We start from the raw sequence: 20,098 nt of genomic DNA, 5'->3' as shown, positions 1-20,098 counted from the left end.
GCCTCATTAGCAAATTGTAGAAGGAATTCTTCTCTCGGAGGAGTCTAATTTTTGTCAGTGTTAACATTACTTCATTCCCTAATATGGGATAGGTTTCATTAAAATAACACCTTCAGGGTAATAAAAGGTTTCCATTGAGCTTCACCAGTGTGTGTAATTAGTCAAAGAACTTGTATGCAAAGTTATTACTTTAAACAGCTCACTATGTAAACTGTCTTCCCATCTGTTGCAATTACTTCAGCTATTGTGAGAAACAGTCCCTCAACTGTACAGCACTTTGCATCCAGAAACAATTCGCAACCAATTACATTGAAGTAAAAACAGAAACCGCTGGAAATAATCAGCAGGCCAAACAGAAAAAAAGCGGTAACATTTCAAGTCTCAGACAAAAATCATGTTTATGATGCCCACATTTATTGCCCATTACTAACTGTTCTCACCCTGTCTCTTGCAAAAACGCCATCCCCTTCTCGCAATTCCTCCGTCTCCGCCGCATCTGCTCTCAGGATGAGGCTTTTCATTCTAGGACGAGGGAGATGTCTTCCTTTTTTAAAGAAAGGGGCTTCCCTTCCTCCACTATCAACTCTGCTCTTAAACGCATCTCCCCCATTTCACGTACATCTGCTCTCACTCCATCCTCCCACCACCCCACTAGGAATAGGGCTCCCCGGTCCTCACCTACCACCCCACCAGCCTCCGGGTCCAACATATTATTCTCCGTAACTTCCGCCACCTCCAACGGGATCCCACCACTAAGCACATCTTTCCCTCTCCCTCTCTCTGCATTCCGCAGGGATCGCTCCCTACACAACTCCCTTGTCCATTCATCCCCCCCATCCCTCCCCACTGATCTCCCTCCTGGCACTTATCCGTGTAAGCGGAACAAGTGCTACACATGCCCTTACACTTCCTCCCTTACCACCATTCAGGGCCCCAAACAGTCCTTCCAGGTGAGGCAACACTTCACCTGTGAGTCGACTGGGGTGATATACTGCGTCCGGTGTTCCCGATGTGGCCTTTTATATATCGGCGAGACCCGACGCAGACTGGGAGACCACTTTGCTGAACATCTACGCTCTGTCCGCCAGAGAAAGCAGGATCTCCCAGTGGCCACACATTTTAATTCCACATCCCATTCCCATTCTGACATGTCTACCCAGGACCTCCTCTACTGTAAAGATGAAGCCACACTCAGGTTGGAGGAACAACACCCTATATTCCGTCTGGGTAGCCTCCAACCTGATGGCATGAACATCGACTTCTCTAACTTCCGCTAGGCCCCACCTCCCCCTCGTACCCCATCTGTTGCTTATTTTTATGCACACATACTTTCTCTCACTCTCCTTTTTCTCCCTCTGTCCCTCTGAATATACCTCTTGCCCATCCTCTGGGTCACCCCCCCCCTTGTCTTTCTTCCCGGACCTCCTGTCCCATGATCCTCTCGTATCTCCTTTTGCCTATCACCTGTCCAGCTCTTGGCTCTATCCCTCCCCCTCCTGTCTTCTCCTATCATTTTGGATCTCCCCCTCCCCCTTTCAAATCCCTTACTCACTTTTCCTTCAGTTAGTCCTGACGAAGGGTCTCGGCCTGAAACGTCAACTGCACCTCTTCCTACAGATGCTGCCTGGCCTGCTGCGTTCACCAGCAACTTTGATGTGTGTTACTAACTATTCTCAAAAGGTTTGTGGGAAGGCACCATCTTGAATTGCAGCCATTCTTTTGGTGAAGGTACGTCCCCAAGTACTGTCTGGTTGTACAGCTTGACCTTCACTAATCTGGTTCCTTCGATAGTCTGGCACTGATTATGCTTAATGTGATCCTTCTGTAATTCGGCATTTTCACTAATCCGGCACTCCTCAGGTCCCAATGATGCCGGATTAGTGAAGGTCGACCTGTACTGGGATCTGGGCGCAGAAGAAAAGCAGAAAGAATGGGACCTATTGGCCTGCTACACTGGAAGCTAACAAACAGATGATAGTCAAATGAATGCCTCCTTGTGTCACAACTCAATAAATCCATGACAGAGTAAATGAAGAGAAATAAATACAATTAACCTTTTGATAAAGAAAACTGGTGGAAGATTCAGAGACTTTAGTTTAGCCTGAAATGTTTTTCACCACCTAAACTTCACTGGCAAGAGGTGGTGGTGAATCACCATTTTGAATCACTGCACTCCCACAAAGCACTTATGGGGATAATAATTTTGTTCCAGTGAAGATGAAGGACCAGAGATAAATTTCCAAATAAGAGGTAGTGTCAACTTGGAGGAGAACCTGCGAACTATGGTGGCCCCATGAATCCATCCTTCTTGGTATTAGGGGTTCAAGCCTAAAGTGTGCCTTTGCAGATAATGGAAATATTTGGACTCTCATGGTGAGTAATTTAGTGAGATAACCAGTATCTGTAACAGAAATACTTACAGAAAAAAAAAATAGAATCCAGAGCAGGCTACTAGCCCTTTCTGACTGCTCTGCCATTCGACAAAGTCACATCTGAACTTCTACCTCAACACCACTTTCCTGAACTAACCACATATCACTAAAAAAAAAATCAATTGCCAGAATCAACACATTAAAGAATTAATGTAAAGGGAATTTTCAGTTCCTCAGAATCAAAGTGAAAAGAAATCAACCTTCATGGAGTGCTACTTTAATTCAAGTTTATTGTCATGGCCATACATTCCCAGGATTCCATAAAAGCCATAAACAGAGCTTTTTGCAACTGTAACACAGTGCATTATAAATATGAAGCACAGATTGATATAAACTTAAGTTAACATAAATTATACATGACTTGTATGACAAAATAATTGTAATGACATTAGTGCTTAAAAAGAAAATGTACAATAGAATCTGCAGGCATTTTGTAAGCACTCGATGTCCATAATGAAGACCCTCAATTAAAATATCTTGCCCAGTCCTGCATGTATGTTCCATCCAAACACAACCAGTATTAAATGTTGAGGAAAAAAGTTACTGAATTCTAACTAATTTTATCATTGACCCTCTATGGAATCTCAAATAGTTCCCACACTTGGGTGAAAAAGTATATACAGTGGCATGCAAAAGTTTGGGCACCCCTGGTCAAAATTTCTGTTACTGTGAATAGCTAAGCGAGTAAAAGATGACCTGATTTCCAAAAGGCATAAAGTTAAAGATGACACATTTCTTTGATATTTTAAGCAAGATTACTTTTTTATTTCCATCTTTTACAGTTTCAAAATAACAAAAAAGGAAAAGGGCCCAAAGCAAAAGTTTGGGTACCCTGCATGGTCAGTACTTAGTAACACCCCCTTTGGCAAGTATCACAGCTTGTAAACACTTTTTGGAGCCAGCTAAGTCTTTCAATCCTTGTTTGGAGGATTTTCACCCATTCTTCCTTGCAAAAGGCTTCTAGTTCTGTGAGATTCTTGGGCCGTCTCGCATGCACAGCTCTTTTGAGGTCTATCCACAGATTCTCAATGATGTTTAGGTCAGGGGACTGTGAGGGCCATGGCAAAACCTTCAGATTGCACCTTTTGAGGTAGTCCATTGTGGATTTTGAGGTGTGTTTAGTTCATTATCCTGTTGTTGAAGCCATTCTTTTTTCATCCTCAGCTTTTTTTATACAGACGGTGTGATGTTTGCTTCCAGAATTTGCTGGTATTTAATTAACTTCATTCTTTCCTCTACCTGTGAAATGTTCCCTGCGCCACTGGCTGCAACACAAGCCCAAAACATGATTAATCCACCTCCGTGCTTATCAGTTGGAGAGGTGTTCTTTTCATGAAATTCTGCACCCTTTTTTCTCCAAACATACCTTTGCTCATTGTGGCCACAATGTTCTATTTTAACTTCATCAGTCCACAGGACTTGTTTCCAAAATGCATCAGGCTTGTTTAGATGTTCCTTTGCAAACTTCTGATGCTGAATTTTGTGGTGAGGATGCAGGACAAGTTTTCTTCTGATGACTCTTCCATGAAGGTCATATTTGTGCAGGTGTCGCTGCACAGTAGAGCAGTGTACCACCACTCCAGAGTCTGCTAAATCTTCCTGAATGTCTTTTGCAGTCAAACGGGGGGTTTGATTTGCCTTTCTAGCAATCCTATGAGCAGTTCTCTCAGAAAGTTTTCTTGGTCTTCCAGACCTCAACTTGACCTCCACCGTTCCTGTTAACTGCCATTTCTTAATTACATTACCAACTGAGGAAACGGCTACCTGAAAATGCTTTGCAATCTTCTTATAGACTTCTCCTGCTTTGTGGGCTTCATTTATTTTAATTTTCAGAGTGCTAGGCAGCTGCTTAGAGAAGCCCATGGCTGCTGATTGTTGGGACAAGGTTTGAGGAGTCAGGGTATTTATAAAGCTTCGAAATTTGCATCACCTGGCCTCTCCTAATGATGTCTGTGAACAAGCCATAGCCCTGACAAACTAATTAAGGTCTGAGACCTTGGTAAAAGTTATCTGAGTACTCAAATCTCTTGGGGTGCCCAAACTTTTGCATGGTGCTCCTTTCCTTTTTTTCCACTCTAAAATTGTAGAAAACAAAAATAATGCACTAATCTTGCTTAAAATGTTGAAAAGAATGTTTCATCTTTAACTTTATGGCTTTTGGCGATCAGTTCATCTTCTACTCACTTAACTATTCACAGTAACAGAAATTTTGACCAGGGGTGCCCAAACCTTTGCATGCCACTGTAAACTTGAATGGAGCATCTGGTAACTTTTCACCCAAGTTCACAAACTTGCCCAGTGGAACAGGCAGATGGAACACCTGTTAACTTACTGACTTGGTGTTCATTGTTCACTCATTGCTGAAAGGATTTAGGGGCATCATATTAGATATTCTTAGTGAAACTAAGATACAACAAAACTTTCAGAGCACCAGACTATTAGGCAGTAGCAAGTTCCATTAACTGCAACAATATGAAAGACAATGCAGGAGGTGGTGGTCACACTGCGAGTCTAATTCCCAACCCAGACTACACAACTATCACATATCATGTCCTTGACATTAACTAGTGAAGAATAATAGTACTGCATGGAGTATAATGGCACACTGACATTTAATCCTGCAGAGTCCTCACTGGAAGTAGTTGAAAATGTTACTGAATAAATCAATTTGCACCTCACTGCCATATCACTAAAGTGCCAGATCAGTTCCAACAGAATTAGGTCCGTGTTACATTCAGTACCACAATGCAGCAGTCTTTTGATGCAGTTTTACAAAACATGAGCACCCAAGCAATATCATGCAACACTGAACAATAATCAAAATCCACTTAATGGCATGTCAAATGACTTAATTGAACATTGAGAGCAAACTCTAAACATAAATGTATGTTTATCGGGAATATGCAGTCTGCAGACAACATCCCATCATATTCCAGAAAATGACAGAGATAAAGCAGGCTAAGTTTGAGCTCACAAGAGCAGAAATTGGTGATGAAAGTCACAGCAGCATAAGAAAATCCAATCTTCAGCCAGGGCTGGTCTGCTCCCCCACATCATTAAACATGAGAGAAAGTGGCCTCTCTCTCATCACTGAAACCAACCAACAAATTTTCCACACACAAAATGCTGGATGAACTCAGCAGACCAGGCAGCATCTATGGAAAAGAGTACAGTTGACGTTTTGGGCCAAAACCCTTCAGCAGGACTGGTGAAGAGTTTCGTCGACTGCACTCTTTTCCATAGATGCTGCCTGGCCTGCTGAGTTCCTCCAGCATTCTGCGTGTGTTCCTTGGATTTCCAGCATCTGTAGATCTCTTGTTTGCAATAACTTTCCAGCAGTGAAACAACGATCTGGCCTGGGTGTCACATCCCTTAGACTGTTAAATACAGTGATTATTTTAAGATGAGCTCACGACTCTATCAGAAACTGTGTCTTATTGTTAACTACTCCTACTATTACTACACTGGATGTAACTTGCTTTAGGTTGAACTCACCACCAATAAATGCTTCCTTAATGCCTGCAGTGAAGTGAAAGTGTAATACTCCAAAATACAATTTCAGTAAGCACTAAATACACGAGAGCATCTCTCACATCCTCAGGCCAAAAATAGGCATGCAGACAATGAAACATAGAAAACCTACAGCACAATACAGGCCCTTTGGCCTACAATGCTGTGCCAAACATGTACTTACTTTAGAAATTACCTAGGGTTACCCATAGCCCTCTACTTTTCTAAGCTTCATTAACCTATCCAAGAGTCTCTTAAAAAGACCCTATCATATTCGCCTCCACCACAGTCACCGGCAGCCTATTCCAAGCACTCATCAATCTCTGCATAAGAAACTTACCGCTGATATCTCCTCTGTACCTACTTCCAAGCACCTTAAAACTGTTCCCTCTTGCATTAGTCTTGGGAAAAAACCTCTGACTATCCACATGATCAATGCCTCTCATCATTTTATACACCTCTGTCAGGTCATCTCTCATCCTCCGCCGCTCCAAGGAGAAAAAGCCAAGTTCACCAAACTATTCTCATAAGGCATGCTCCCCAATCCAGGCAACATCTTTGTAAATCTCCTCTGCACCCTTTCTATGGTTACCACATCCTTCCTGTAGCAAGATAACCAGAACTGAGCACAGTACTCCAAGTGGAGTCTGACCAGGGTTCTATATAGCTGCAACATTACCTCTCAGCTCTTGAACTCAATCCCACGATTGATGAAGGCCAGTACACTGCATGCCTTCTTAACCACACCGTATGCCTGCGCAGCAGCTTTGAGTGTCCTATGGGCTCGGACCCTAAGATCCCTCTGGTTGCTATGTTACATACAGACAAAGCAACCGTGTACTCAACTTCCAATAGGACCCGAGACCAGAAACATAGAAACATAGAAAATAGGTGCAGGAGTAGGCCATTCGGCCCTTCGAGCCTGCACCACCATTCAGTATGATCATGGCTGATCATCCAACTCAGAACCCTGTACCAGCCTTCCCTCCATACCCCCTGATCCCTTTAGCCACAAGGGCCATATCTAACTCCCTCTTAAATATAGCCAATGAACTGGCCTCAACTGTTTCCTGTGGCAAAGAATTTCACAGATTCACCACTCTCTGTGTGAAGAAGTTTTTCCTAATCTCGGTCCTAAAAGGCTTCCCCTTTATCCTCAAACTGTGACCCCTCCTTCTGGACTTCCCCAACATTGGGAATAATCTTCCTGCATCTAGCCTGTCCAATCCCTTTAGGATTTTATATGTTTCAATAAGATCCCCCCTCAATCTTCTAAATTCCAACGAGTATAAGCCTAGGCAATCCAGTCTTTCACCATATGAAAGTCCTGCCATCCCAGGAATCAATCTGGTGAACCTTCTTTGTACTCCCTCTATGGCAAGGATGTCTTTCCTTAGATTAGGGGACCAAAACTGCACACAATACTCCAGGTGTGGTCTCACCAAGGCCTTGTACAACTGCAGTAGTACCTCCCTGCTCCTGTACTCGAATCCTCTTGCTATGAATGCCAGCATACCATTCACCTTTTTCACCGCCTGCTGTACCTGCATGCCCACTTTCAATGACTGGTGTATAATGACACCCAGGTCTCGTTGCACCTCCCCTTTTCCTAATCAGCCACCATTCAGATAATAATCTGTTTTCCTGTTTTTGCCACCAAAGTGGATAACCTCACATTTATCCACATTAAATTGCATCTGCCATGAATTTACCCACTCACCTAACCTATCCAAGTCACCCTGCATCCTCCTCACAGCTAACACTGCCGCCCAGCTTCGTGTCATCCGCAAACTTGGTGATGCTGCATTTAATTCCCTCATCCAAGTCATTAATATATATTGTAAACAACTGGGGTCCCACCACTGAGCCTTGCGGTACCCCACTAGTCACTGCCTGCCATTCTGAAAAGGTCCCATTTATTCCTACTCTTTGCTTCCTGTCTGCCAACCAATTCTCTATCCACATCAGTACCTTACCCCCAATACCGTGTGCTTTAAGTTTGCACACTAATCTCCTGTGTGGGACCTTGTCAAAAGCCTTTTGAAAATCCAAATATACCACATCCACTGTTGCTCCTCTATCCACTCTACTATTTACATCCTCAAAAAATTCTATGAGATTCGTCAGACATGATTTTCCTTTCACAAATCCATGCTGACTTTGTCCAATGATTTCACCGCTTTCCAAATGTGTTGTTATCACATCTTTGATAACTGACTCTAGCATTTTCCCCACCACCGATGTTAGGCTAAACGGTCTATAATTCCCCGGTTTCTCTCTCCCTCCTTTTTTAAAAAGTGGGGTTACATTAGCCACCCTCCAGTCCTCAGGAACTAGTCCAGAATCTAAATAGTTTTGAAAAATTATCACTAATGCATCCACTATTTCTTGGGCTACTTCCTTAAGCACTCTGGGATGCAGACCATTTGGCCCTGGGGATTTATCTGCCTTTAATCCCTTCAATTTACCTAACACCACTTCCCTACTAACATGTATTTCCCTCAGTTCCTCCATCTCACTGGACCCTCTGTCCCCTACTATTTCCGGAAGATTATTTATGTCCTCCTTAGTGAAGACAGAACCAAAGTAGTTATTCAATTGGTCTGCCATGTCCTTGCTCCCCATAACCAATTCACCTGTTTCTGTCTGTAGGGGACCTACACTTGTCTTAACCAATCTTTTTCTTTTCACATATCTATAAAAGCTTTTACAGTCAGTTTTTATGTTCCCTGCCAGTTTTCTCTCATAATCTTTTTTCCCTTTCCTAATTAAGCCCTTTGTCCTCCTCTGCTGGACTCTGAATTTCTCCCAGTCCTCAGGTGAGCCACTTTTTCTGGCTAATTTGTATGCTTCTTCTTTGGAATTGATACTATCCCTAATCTCCCTCGTCAGCCATGGGTGCACTACCTTCCTTGATTTATTCTTTTGCCAAACTGGGATGAACAATTGTTGTAGTTCATCCATGCAATCTTTAAATGCTTGCATTTAAATGCATATCCATCATCAACCCTTTAAGTGTCATTTGCCAGTCTATCTTAGCTAATTCACGTCTCATACCTTCAATGTTGCCCTTCTTTAAGTTGAGAACCTTTGTTTCTGAATTAACTATGTCACTCTCCATCTTAATGAAGAATTCCACCATATTATGGTCACTCTTACCCAAGGGGCCTCTCACGACAAGATTGCTAATTAACCCTTCCTCATTGCTCAATACCCAGTCTAGAATAGCCTGCTCTCCAGTTGGTTCCTTGACATGTTGGTTCAAAAAACCATCCCGCATACATTCCAAGAAAACCTCTTCCTCAGCACCCTTATTGAGTTGTCAATTAATTCATAAGTTCTTACCCAACTGTTTCCTTGCACTTGCTTTGGTAAAGCATCAAAAGAAAAGCCACAAGCACCACAGTCTACAACAGAAACAATACAGTTTTTCTGCCAGAAAGCATCAATCTGGTCTGCCATTTATTAAAATAGGCAGCCATAAATCAGGTAACACACAAAATGCTGGTGGAATACAGCAGGCCAGACAGCATCCATAGGAAGAAGCATAGTCAACCATAGTAAAATTACTATCTCTTCTTTCAGTTAGTCCTGACGAAGAGTCTCGGCCCAAAACATCAACTGTGCTTCTTCCTATGGATGCTGTCTGGCCTGCTGCGTTCCACCAGCATTTTGTGTGTTGCTTGAATTTCCAGCATCTGCAGATTTCTTCATGTTTGAGTCATAAATCAGGTTAGTCATTCAGTGCCAGCCACTGTATCCAATCTTTCCAGTAATGTTTGACTGACCAAAGGTAGAAGTATGATATACTAGTTCACGGGTCCTTAGGAAGGATCATAGCATCAAACAAATACTGCAGTTTAATCTCTTTTTAAAGCTTATTATTGCTCAGAAACAATTCATTTGGCTCAATAGTAAACACAAAATACTCTGCAGATGCTGGGGTCAAAGCAACACTCACAACACGCTGGAGGAACTCAGCAGGTCGGACAGCATCCGTGAAATGATCCCCCTCCCCCTCCCTTCCCCTATCCTTATTTCACTCTGCCCCCCTCCCCCAGCTGCCTATCACCTCCCTCATGGTTCCGCCTCCTTCACCCATTGCGTTTTCCTCTATTCCTTCTTCACCTTTCCTGCCTATCTCCTCCCTGCTTCCCCTCCCCTTCATCTTTCCCCTAACTGGTTTTTCACCTGGAACCTTCTCACCCTCCCCCCACTTTCTTTATAGGGCCTCTGCCCCTTCCCTCTTCAGTCCTGACGAAGGGTTCCGGCCTGAAACGTCGACTCATTGTTTCCACGGATGCTGCCCGACCTGCTGAGTTCCTCCAGTGTGTTGTGAATTTGGCTCAATTGTTATGTGTATTAAATGAATGTATTTAGTAGAAGGGACACCATTTATCGATATATGATTGGAAATAATAATACGTCAGTAATAACAAGGTCTCAGGAAGAATGCATTTATTTACTGAGCACCTTGTGAGCCAGCACTGTTTCATTCAGTTGTTAAGTATCAGGTGTGAGACCAGCAACAATGTTCATTTGATTTGGCATATTCCCACAAAAATGCACACACCTTTTTTTAAGTTTATATAAACATGTTCAATGGGCAGCACAGGATTTTCTTTCTACCAATGCATTTAAGGCCATACTGTAAACAAGAGGGCCCAGTTTAAGGAGCAGGTGGATTCTTTCAGGTCCTTGGTTGTTGGCAGAATGGAACCTGTAGAGGTGTTGATTAATTTTGAATCAGTAAACTGTACTTCTAGAAACAAAACAGTAATTCTGGAAGGAAACAGACGATCAACATTTTGGGCTGTGCCCTTCCATCAGGATTGAAAAACAAGTTCTGTAAAATCAATACATTATGTTCACTGGTATGGCAGTGGTCATAGACTATTAAGATATTCATATAAATATTGTATTCACTGAATACCCCAGAACAATAAACAGACCCAAGAGTCACAAGTTCCCTCTCAGGTAAGCACGTGCACACATCTTTTGCTACTAGCGCACAAAGGAATTCAAACTGTGCACAAATAGTTGTCACCCTCCACCTGATTGGCCTGTGAAGTATATTACACGATCGCACACAATCACATTTCCTCTTCTGGATTCTGATGCGGATGGTGTAGACAACGTGGAGCTCAGAATGCCTTCTCTGCAGATATTAGAACTGACTTATTTATACTGTTTTTATTGAAGAAATTATTGATCCACCATGTCGAATTCCAAAGAAGCAAAGGGCATAAACCACAAAAGAACTTATAGTTCACTTAAAGCGGAATGGCTCAATGACACGGTAGAATCTGCTACACTGAAAGCTCATGAGGTCAGGAACGCGCAGCTACGAGAAATGTTTATGTACAATACAGAAACTGGTGTTACCTGTGTGTATTGTTGTAATGCAAAATTTGCTGGAGAATTTGCAAGTGGGAAGAAGTGGAGTGATATTTGGAAATTTGACTTTTTAAAGCACCATTTAGCAAGCAAATCACATACAGACGGTGTGCAAAGGCTCTGGTAAGAAAATCCTTCATTACCTGCTACAGGGCTGCTATGTATGGCTTGTGACAGAGCAGATCAATGAGAGCGAAAACAATCAAACCCAGATGAGATCAAAGTTCTTATTTACAGTTATCTTATTTCTTTTAAATAATGAACAACAAACTGGACTTGGTAGTTTATTATCCTGAGAATAGTTTCAGGTTTACTTCCACTTAAAAATTCAGTACACACATGTAGTTGTCGTCACTTGGGCAAAAAGTTGCATGGGGAGGGCTTGGGAATGAAGGAATTATGAATTAGTTAAGTCAACCACTTCAAATAGGAGAATACCGGAGAGTATACTGGAAGGTAAACTGGACAAACACCTTAAAACAGACAATTGATCAGAGATGGCAAATTTGTAAAAGAATTTTTTTTTTAAATCAACCGATCACTGTTCCACTGCTGACAACTCCAGGAAACTGGTTTGATCCTGACTTTGTGTGCTTACTCTGTGAAGTTTACTTGTTCTCCTTTTGACCTTGCAGTTTCCTGTGCCCCCCCCCACCCAATATCTTTCAGTTCCCTCCCAAAACCAGATGTATATTGGCAGGGAAATTGGCTAGTTAAAATTACCCTTAGCGTGGGAGGAATTGGGGGCATTTGATGAGCACTGGACTATTAGAGAAGAGAATGCTCCCAGAGCCAATGTTGACCTAAATGGACCAATTGGCTTTCTTCTACATCATAATGAAAAATGGAATTGTCTCTTGGCAATACACATCTTGCCTCCATAAAGGATTTGATAAATTATACGTCCAAAGATGCTTGGGGGTGTATGTACATAGATAATTAAAATGCCATAGGTTAGCATAGAAACTACCCGAAAAGCTGGATAGAATGAGTAGAAGTAAATAGATGCTATCCTGAAACTACACAAAGTCCTTAAGAAGTGCAGCACCACACTTTGGAAGAGATTGATTGCAGAGCTCGGTGTTTTTGCTGTTATTTGCTGGTCTGGACTTGGGAATGGAACAAGTTATTTGTCGATTCTTTAGAAGAAAGTAATCTGGTCCTTGGTGAGTGAAACCAGACGTTCTCTCGGATAAAGTAGCTGCCCTTTCCCAGTGCTGCAGTTTCTCCATCTCCTCCAAAACGCTCCTCAGAGTGGTGCATCTCTTAAGTTGAGAATGATGTTCTCCTAAGGGGTTGTCCATTGTCAAGTGTGCTAAGAGGCCAATCCAGGATCCACATATTCTGATGCAATGGGGGCAAGACTTAAATGGTGGCTGTGGTTAGTAGTTGGGTCTTTTGGTTGTTCAGTCTCTCCTTTTGCAGCTGCTGTTTGTTCTCAGTGGCATTGTGGAGGTCATTCGCATGTAGCATAACTCCCACTTGAACAGATTTCTTGCAGGTGTATCTTTTGAGTGCAATGTCCTCCCAGTTTTTAGACATTATGTCCAACTCTCTTTTCAGGCTGATTTTTATGTTATCTTTGGACCATTTCCTTTGTCCATTAGAGGAAGGTTTGTGGAAGCCCACACTATTAAAGCAGGTTTAAGTAGTCCTTATGTCATTTATAGCAGGCTTCAGTGGCCTCACTTTGTTGAGCTAACCTCCAGTCAAACAAAATTTAAAAAGCTGGGCTGGAAAGCAAGCTTGTAAAAACTTACATTGTTACTTTAAAGAGTGCTTTAAATAACGTGTTGCAAGTTGGAAACCATTAATGGTCTGTACTGCGTAATTTTAAACAGTATGCTTTCAAGATTATTTGAAAATTCTTTAATATTGTTACCAAACACTAACTACAAATGAATATAGAATTCAAATATTAAAATTGGACACAATATGACAATGCTCAAATCAAAAATAATAGATTCTTAATTTAGTTTGAAATTCTATTATTCTATTCTCATCTAAGTGAGAATACCAGTTTTTTTTAAAATCATCACTTGTTAATTTAATTTTTGCATTAGTTCATGATCTTCATTAAAATACCTGTAGTTAGAACAGACCTGCTCTTCAGTTGAATTTATTTAGCAAGGAATTCTGAAAGTAGATTAGCACATTAGTTTATGTATTGCTACTTGCAATCCTTTCCCCAGTGTGTGGAGTCTAAAACTAGGTAGAGGGTCCACGTGAGTGGGAGAAACTTAAAGACAATTGGAAGGACAAGGGCTTCACACAGAGGGTGATGATGATTAAGAATGAATTGCCAAAAGCGGTGATATTGGCATTTACAATTAGAACATTTAAAAGTCACTTAGACAGGAACTTGGATTTTTTTTAAAAAAAAGGAGAGGGATGTGGACCTAATGCAGGGTACTGGGGATAGCATAGATAGGTATCTCTGCTGGCATGGGCCAGTTTCCATACCACACAAGTCTATGACTCTAATCAAAACACTATCTTGACTTGCTTTTTTAGAGTGATTCTTCAGCAGTTCATTACAACACAGTCACAAATGTGAGCAATATTGCAGGAAATCAATTATGATAGATCACTCTCTCCTGTGGAGACATTATAGTGAGAGGGCTCAGAGTGATATGGTTTCAAAATTGGTATGATATATAGTAAGCTCTTCTAAAACCAGCAATATCTACAAATAACCATGTATCATTATTTCATAATGAAGCATTTAAGTATTCACCTTTCTATTTAACTGCATTAAATCTATTGTAGTCTTTACTACATATTACAGAGATCAATAGAAAGTAAATAAACAACTATATTAATTTGAAGTAGTGAGTGACTGAGAGAGACATTGTTGCAAGGTGGGAACCATTTGAAAAGAACAGGTCTCGTCAGGAATGAGTTTTATTTGAGCCAATAAAAAGAAGGGAGGTTGAAGTCTAGCGGCCATTGTTGGAATAAGAGGCTTTGGCTCAAAAGGCTTCAGCAGGAACAGGCTTGGTCAAGCACGAACAGAGGTTCTAAGAAGTTTCTAGTTTGTTTTTCTCTCTTTCTTTGTCTATTAGCACATAGTTAGTGTACTGAGAATGGGTCCAGAGCTAGTGGTATGGTCTTTGAGATGTGGGAACTCTGGGGGATCTCAAATCTGTATGAAGTGCATTGAGCTGCAGCTCCTTAAAGATCGTGTTAAGAACCAGGAGCTGCAGTTTGATAACCTTTGGCTCATATGGGAGAATGAGGTGATAGGTAGGAGCTACAGAGAAGTAGTCACCCCTAAGTTGCAGGAGGCAGGTACCCAGATAACTGTCGGAAGAGGAAAGGAAACAGGCAGTCAGTGCAGATTACCCCTGTGGCTGTTCCCCTCAATAATATACCACTTTGGCTACTGTTGGGGGAATGACCTCCAAGGGGAAAGCACTGAATCTGGCCCTGTGGGTCAAAAGGGAAGAGGGGTACAGTAGTGATAGGGGATTCTATAGTTAGAGGAGCAGACAGGAGATTCTGTGGACGTGGAAAAGAAGCCTGGATGGTATGTTGCCTTCTAGGTACCAGGGTCAGAGCTGCCTTTGACTGGGTCCGCAGAGTTCTAAAGGGGGAGGGTGAGCAGCCAGAAGTCATGATACATATTGGTAACAACGACATAGGTAGAAAAGGTCAGTCCTGAAGAGGGAACATAAGGAGTTAAGTAGAAAACTGAAATGCAGGACCTCCAGGATAGTAATCTCTGGACTGCTGCCTGTGCCACATGCCAGTGAGGGTAAGAGTAAGATGATTTAGCAGATGAATGTATGGCTGAGGAATTGGGGCAGGGGGCAGGGCTTCAGATTTCTGGATCATTTGGGATCTCTTCTGGGGAAGATGTAATCTGCACAAAAAGGATTGATTATGCCTGAACCCGAGGGGGACCAATATCTGTGTGGGCAGGTTTGCTAGAGCTGTTGGGGAAGCTTTAAACTAATTTGTCCGGGGGATGGAAACAAGAGTGGTAGGGCAGAAGGTGAGGTAGTTGGAATACAAGCAGGTGCAGTGTGTAGTGAGACTGAGGAAGGACAGGCGAATGATAGGGTAAAATTGCAGTCAGCGGGATGAGTTGAAGTGTAACATGGGGGCAAAAATCAAAAAGGGTGATGAATACAGGACTGAAGGTGTTATATTTGAATGCACACAGTATATGGAATAAGGTAGATGATCTTGTACTGCAGTTAGAGATTAGCAGGCATGACATTCAGAGTTTTACTGAGTCATGGCTAAAAGAAGATCACAGTTGGGAGCTTAATATCCAAGGGTAGGTAGGCAGAGGGGGTAGGGTGGCTCTGATGGTAGAAATGAAATCAAATCCAGAGAAAGATGTGACATAGGATCAGATGATGTAGAAACATTGTGGATAAAATTAAGAAACAGCAAGGATAAAAATACCCTGACGGGAGTTACATATAGGCCTCCGATAGAACCAGGATGTGAAATTCTAATTACAATGGAAGATAGAAAAGGCATGTGAAAAGTACAATGTTGTGATGGTCATGGGGGATTTCAATATGCAGGTATATTGGGAAAATCAGGACTAGTGAGTGGTGTTCTGCTGTGGTTATTGTTGGGACCGTTTCTTTGCTTGTTACAAGTCAATTATTCGGATAATGGAAATGATGGCTTTGAGGGCAAATTTGCAAATGATACAAAGAAAGGTGAAAGGCCAGGTAGTGGGGAGGAAGTAAGGAGTCTGCAGAAGAACTTAGATTGGGAGAACAAGCAAAGAATTGTCAGATTGAATATAGTGTTGGGAAGTGTATGGTCATGCACTTCGGTAGAAGAAATAAAAGTGTAGACTCTTTTCTAAATGGGGAGAAAATTCAAAAATTAGAGGTGCAAAGGGACTTAGGAGTCCTCGTGCAGGATTTCCTAATGGTTAACTTGCAAGCTAAGCTAGTGGTAAGGAAGCCAAATGCAATGTTAGGATTCCTTTACAGAGGACTAGAATAAATAAGAAAAGTAATGTGGAGGCTTTATAAGGTACCAGTCAGACAACATCATGAGTATTGTGAGTTTTTGGGTCCCTTAACTAAAAGATGTGCTGGCAATGGACAAGCTCCAGAGGAGCTACACAAGAATGATTCTGGGAATGAAATGGTTAACATATTAGCAGGATTTGATGCCCCAGGGCTTATACTGGATGGAGTTTAGAAGAATAGGGTTGGGGTTCTCATTGAAACTTATCGAATATTGGAACGGCTACAAACTGTGGCTGTGGGGAAGACGGTTCCTGTAGTGGGTGAATCCAGGACCAAAATGCACAGCTTCTACATAGAGGAACGTCCATTTAGAGCAGGAGGAGGAATTTCCTTAGCCAGAACGTACTGAATTTGTGGAATTCATTGCCACAGATGGCTGTGGAGACCGTCATTGAGTATACTTAAAGCGGAGATTGGAAGGCTGTTGATTAGTCAGGGCGTCAGAGGTTACCGGGAAAAGGCAGAAGAATGGGATTGAGAAGGAAACAATAAATTAGCCATGGCAGAATGGCAGGGTAGACTCGATGGGCCAAATGGCCCAATTCAGCTTCTCTGTCTTATGATCTTATTAATATCAGTATCCTTCACTGTTAAGCAGATGAAATTTATTCACTAGTAAACGCTTCTGTTGAGAATGAAATGTGCAGTTTATTCCACACATAGCATAAACGGCATTATTGAACGTCCAAGAATTTGTTTCTGCCTAGTTTGACATTTACAGCTATTGTACAACTATCACATTTTTTTTGTTGAGTTTCTGCACAACTCAAGAGTATTCTATCAAAACTATTTCTAAATTACAAATATTTAGGAAAATGTATAGAAATAATTTTACTTTTGAGATTGAACAGTAACCTGTTCACGCGATTAAGCAAATTGATTGCTCCCGTTTACCAATTTTTTTGAATATCGCACATTGTTCTGTAAGGCGAATGACGCAGTCGCAAAATTAGCAAATACCTTAATACACATCCTCTTCCAGCCGCGGGAAAAATAGTTTTATTCAATGTTCGATACCTTTCAACCTCCATCCCACCCTTCATTATTTAACAATCTCCCACTAATCCCTTGCACTGCACGGCGCTTCTCTCACCTCCCTGGATGACCCGATGTCCTCATTCATTCTACCCTCACTGGAAAGAAGTCCCCACCGGCTCCAAAGTTTATTTCCACTCCGGATTTGCTTTACTATTCGTCCACACGTGGATAACGACGAAACATTTTTCGTGGGCATGTAATTATGTAGCTTAGGCACTGAGATCAGTTACCTTCAGCCAGTCGGCCACAATTTTAATCCCCTGGAATTTAGATTTCTCCAGAATGATCAACAGTGAACAGTGCACTCCAGCCTTTTCCCTCCCACTTCAGCCAGAACTTTAGGTCCTAGTGTCCGTCTACTTCGCGCTAACTTCTGAAATCGCTAATAATTGCTTTGCGAAGTCATATTATCTCCGTTTATCGTGGTTTAAAGTAGAATGTGTTTAAAATCAATGGAGTCCTTTCGAGGAGACGGAAGGCAAACAGAGTAAAGTATTTCAGTGCAGAAGGACAAATCACTCATTGTGACATCTCAGCTTATAAGGTCATTTCAAAAGACCGTTTAGATGGAAGCATTTACTTTTAAAGGGACAGAGTGGACAAAGTGGGGACGTAATGGTAAATTTATAGAAAATCTTGGTGACACCATACTAGATTATGGAGTGGAATTGTTCTAGTTATTTTATTAAACAATGGGAAGAGGCATGTACCAGAAATGTAGGCTGGGTTTAGTCTTTGAAATTAGAATGCTGAGAGATTACTTACATAGAAAACATAGAAAATAGGTGCAGGAGTAGGCCATTCGGCCCTTCGAGCCTGCACCGCCATTTATTATGATCATGGCTGATCATCCAACTCAGAACCCTGCACCAGCCTTCCCTCCATACCCCCTGATCCCCGTAGCCACAAGGGCCATATCTAACTCCCTCTTAAATATAGCCAATGAACTGGCCTCAACTGTTTCCTGTGGCAGAGAATTCCACAGCTTCACCACTCTCTGTGTGAAGAAGTTTTTCCTAATCTCAGACTTCCCCCTTATCCTCAAACTGTGACCCCTCGTTCTGGACTTCCCCAACATCGGGAACAATCTTCCTGCATCTAGCCTGTCCAATCCCTTTAGGATTTTATACGTTTCAATCAGATCCCCCCTCAATCTTCTAAATTCCAACCAGTACAAGCCCAGTTCATCCAGTCTTTCTTCATATGAAAGTCCTGCCATCCCAGGAATCAATCTGGTGAACCTTCTTTGTACTCCCTCTATGGCAAGGATGTCTTTCCTCAGATTAGGGGACCAAAACTGCACACAATACTCCAGGTGTGGTCTCATCAAGGCCTTGTACAACTGCAGTAGTACCTCCCTGCTCCTGCACTCGAATCCTCTCGCTATAAATGCCAGCATACCATTCACCTTTTTCACCGCCTGCTGTGCCTGCATGCCCACTTTCAATGACTGGTGTATAATGACACCCAGGTCTCATTGCACATCCCCTTTTCCTAATCGGCCACCATTCAGATAATAATCTGTTTTCCTATTTTTGCCACCAAAGTGGATAACTTCACATTTATCCACATTAAATTGCATCTGCCATGAATTTGCCCACTCACCCAACCTATCCAAGTCACCCTGCATCCTCTTAGCATCCTCCTCACAGCTAACACTGCCGCGCAGCTTCGTGTCATCCGCAAACTTGGAGATGCTGCATTTAATTCCCTCATCCAAGTCATTAATATATATTGTAAACAACTGGGGTCCCAGCACTGAGCCTTGCGGTACCCCACTAGTCACTACCTGCCATTCTGAAAAGGTCCCATTTATTCCCACTCTTTGCTTCCTGTCTGCTAACCAATTCTCTATCCACATCAATACCTTACCCCCAATACCGTGTGCTTTAAGTTTGCACACTAATCTCCTGTGTGGGACCTTGTCAAAAGCCTTTTGAAAATCCAAATATACCACATCCACTGGTTCTCCCCTATCCACTCTACTACTTACATCCTCAAAAAATTCTATGAGATTCGTCAGACATGATTTTCCTTTCACAAATCCATGCTGACTTTGTCCAATGATTTCACCGCTTTCCAAATGTGTTGTTATCACATCTTTGATAACTGACTCCAGCAGTTTCCCCACCACCGACGTTAGGCTAACCACTCTATAATTCCCCGGTTTCTCTCTCCCTCCTTTTTTAAAAAGAGGGGTTACATTAGCCATCCTCCAATCCTCAGGAACGAGTCCAGAATCTAATGAGTTTTGAAAAATTATCACTAATGCATCCACTATTTCTTGGGCTACTTCCTTAAGCACTCTGGGATGCAGACCATCTGGCCCTGGGGATTTATCTGCCTTTAATCCCTTCAATTTACCTAACACCACTTCCCTACTAACATGTATTTCGCTCAGTTCCTCCATCTCACTGGACCCTCTGTCCCCTACTATTTCTGGAAGATTATTTATGTCCTCCTTAGTGAAGACAGAACCAAAGTAATTATTCAATTAGTCTGCCATGTCCTTGCTCCCCATAATCAATTCACATGTTTCTGTCTGTAGGGGACCTACATTTGTCTTTACCAGTCTTTTCCTTTTTACATATCTATAAAAGCTTTTACAGTCAGTACAATTATACAATTAGACTTATACAATTATGAGAGATTTGGATACACAGTCCCCATTAGGGAGGAGCAAGATTAAAATTAAATAATTGCCAAGAAATTAAA

At 42.0% G+C, this 20,098-nt stretch overlaps 1 protein-coding gene across 3 annotated transcripts in view; it reads right to left on the bottom strand.

The window, feature by feature from the left end:
* The window catches only part of pde8b (phosphodiesterase 8B), a 341,898-nt gene that overhangs the window by 278,042 nt on the left and 43,758 nt on the right, over positions 1–20,098 (bottom strand). Inside the window, exon 1 of one of the 3 annotated variants that reach the window (XM_063049293.1) lies at positions 17,439–17,600. The exons of the other annotated variants lie outside the window; for them this stretch is intronic. Coding sequence (XP_062905363.1) covers positions 17,439–17,579 — 141 coding nt within the window. The 5' untranslated portion in view covers positions 17,580–17,600. Of the gene's footprint in view, positions 1–17,438; positions 17,601–20,098 lie in introns of those variants that run through there. 3 annotated transcript variants of the gene reach the window in all.

The sequence above is a fragment of the Mobula hypostoma genome, chromosome 5, assembly GCF_963921235.1.
Source record: "Mobula hypostoma chromosome 5, sMobHyp1.1, whole genome shotgun sequence".
NCBI lineage: Eukaryota > Metazoa > Chordata > Chondrichthyes > Myliobatiformes > Myliobatidae > Mobula > Mobula hypostoma.
Note: the sequence above shows the minus strand (reverse complement) of the source record. Positions and strands in the feature narration are given on the sequence as shown.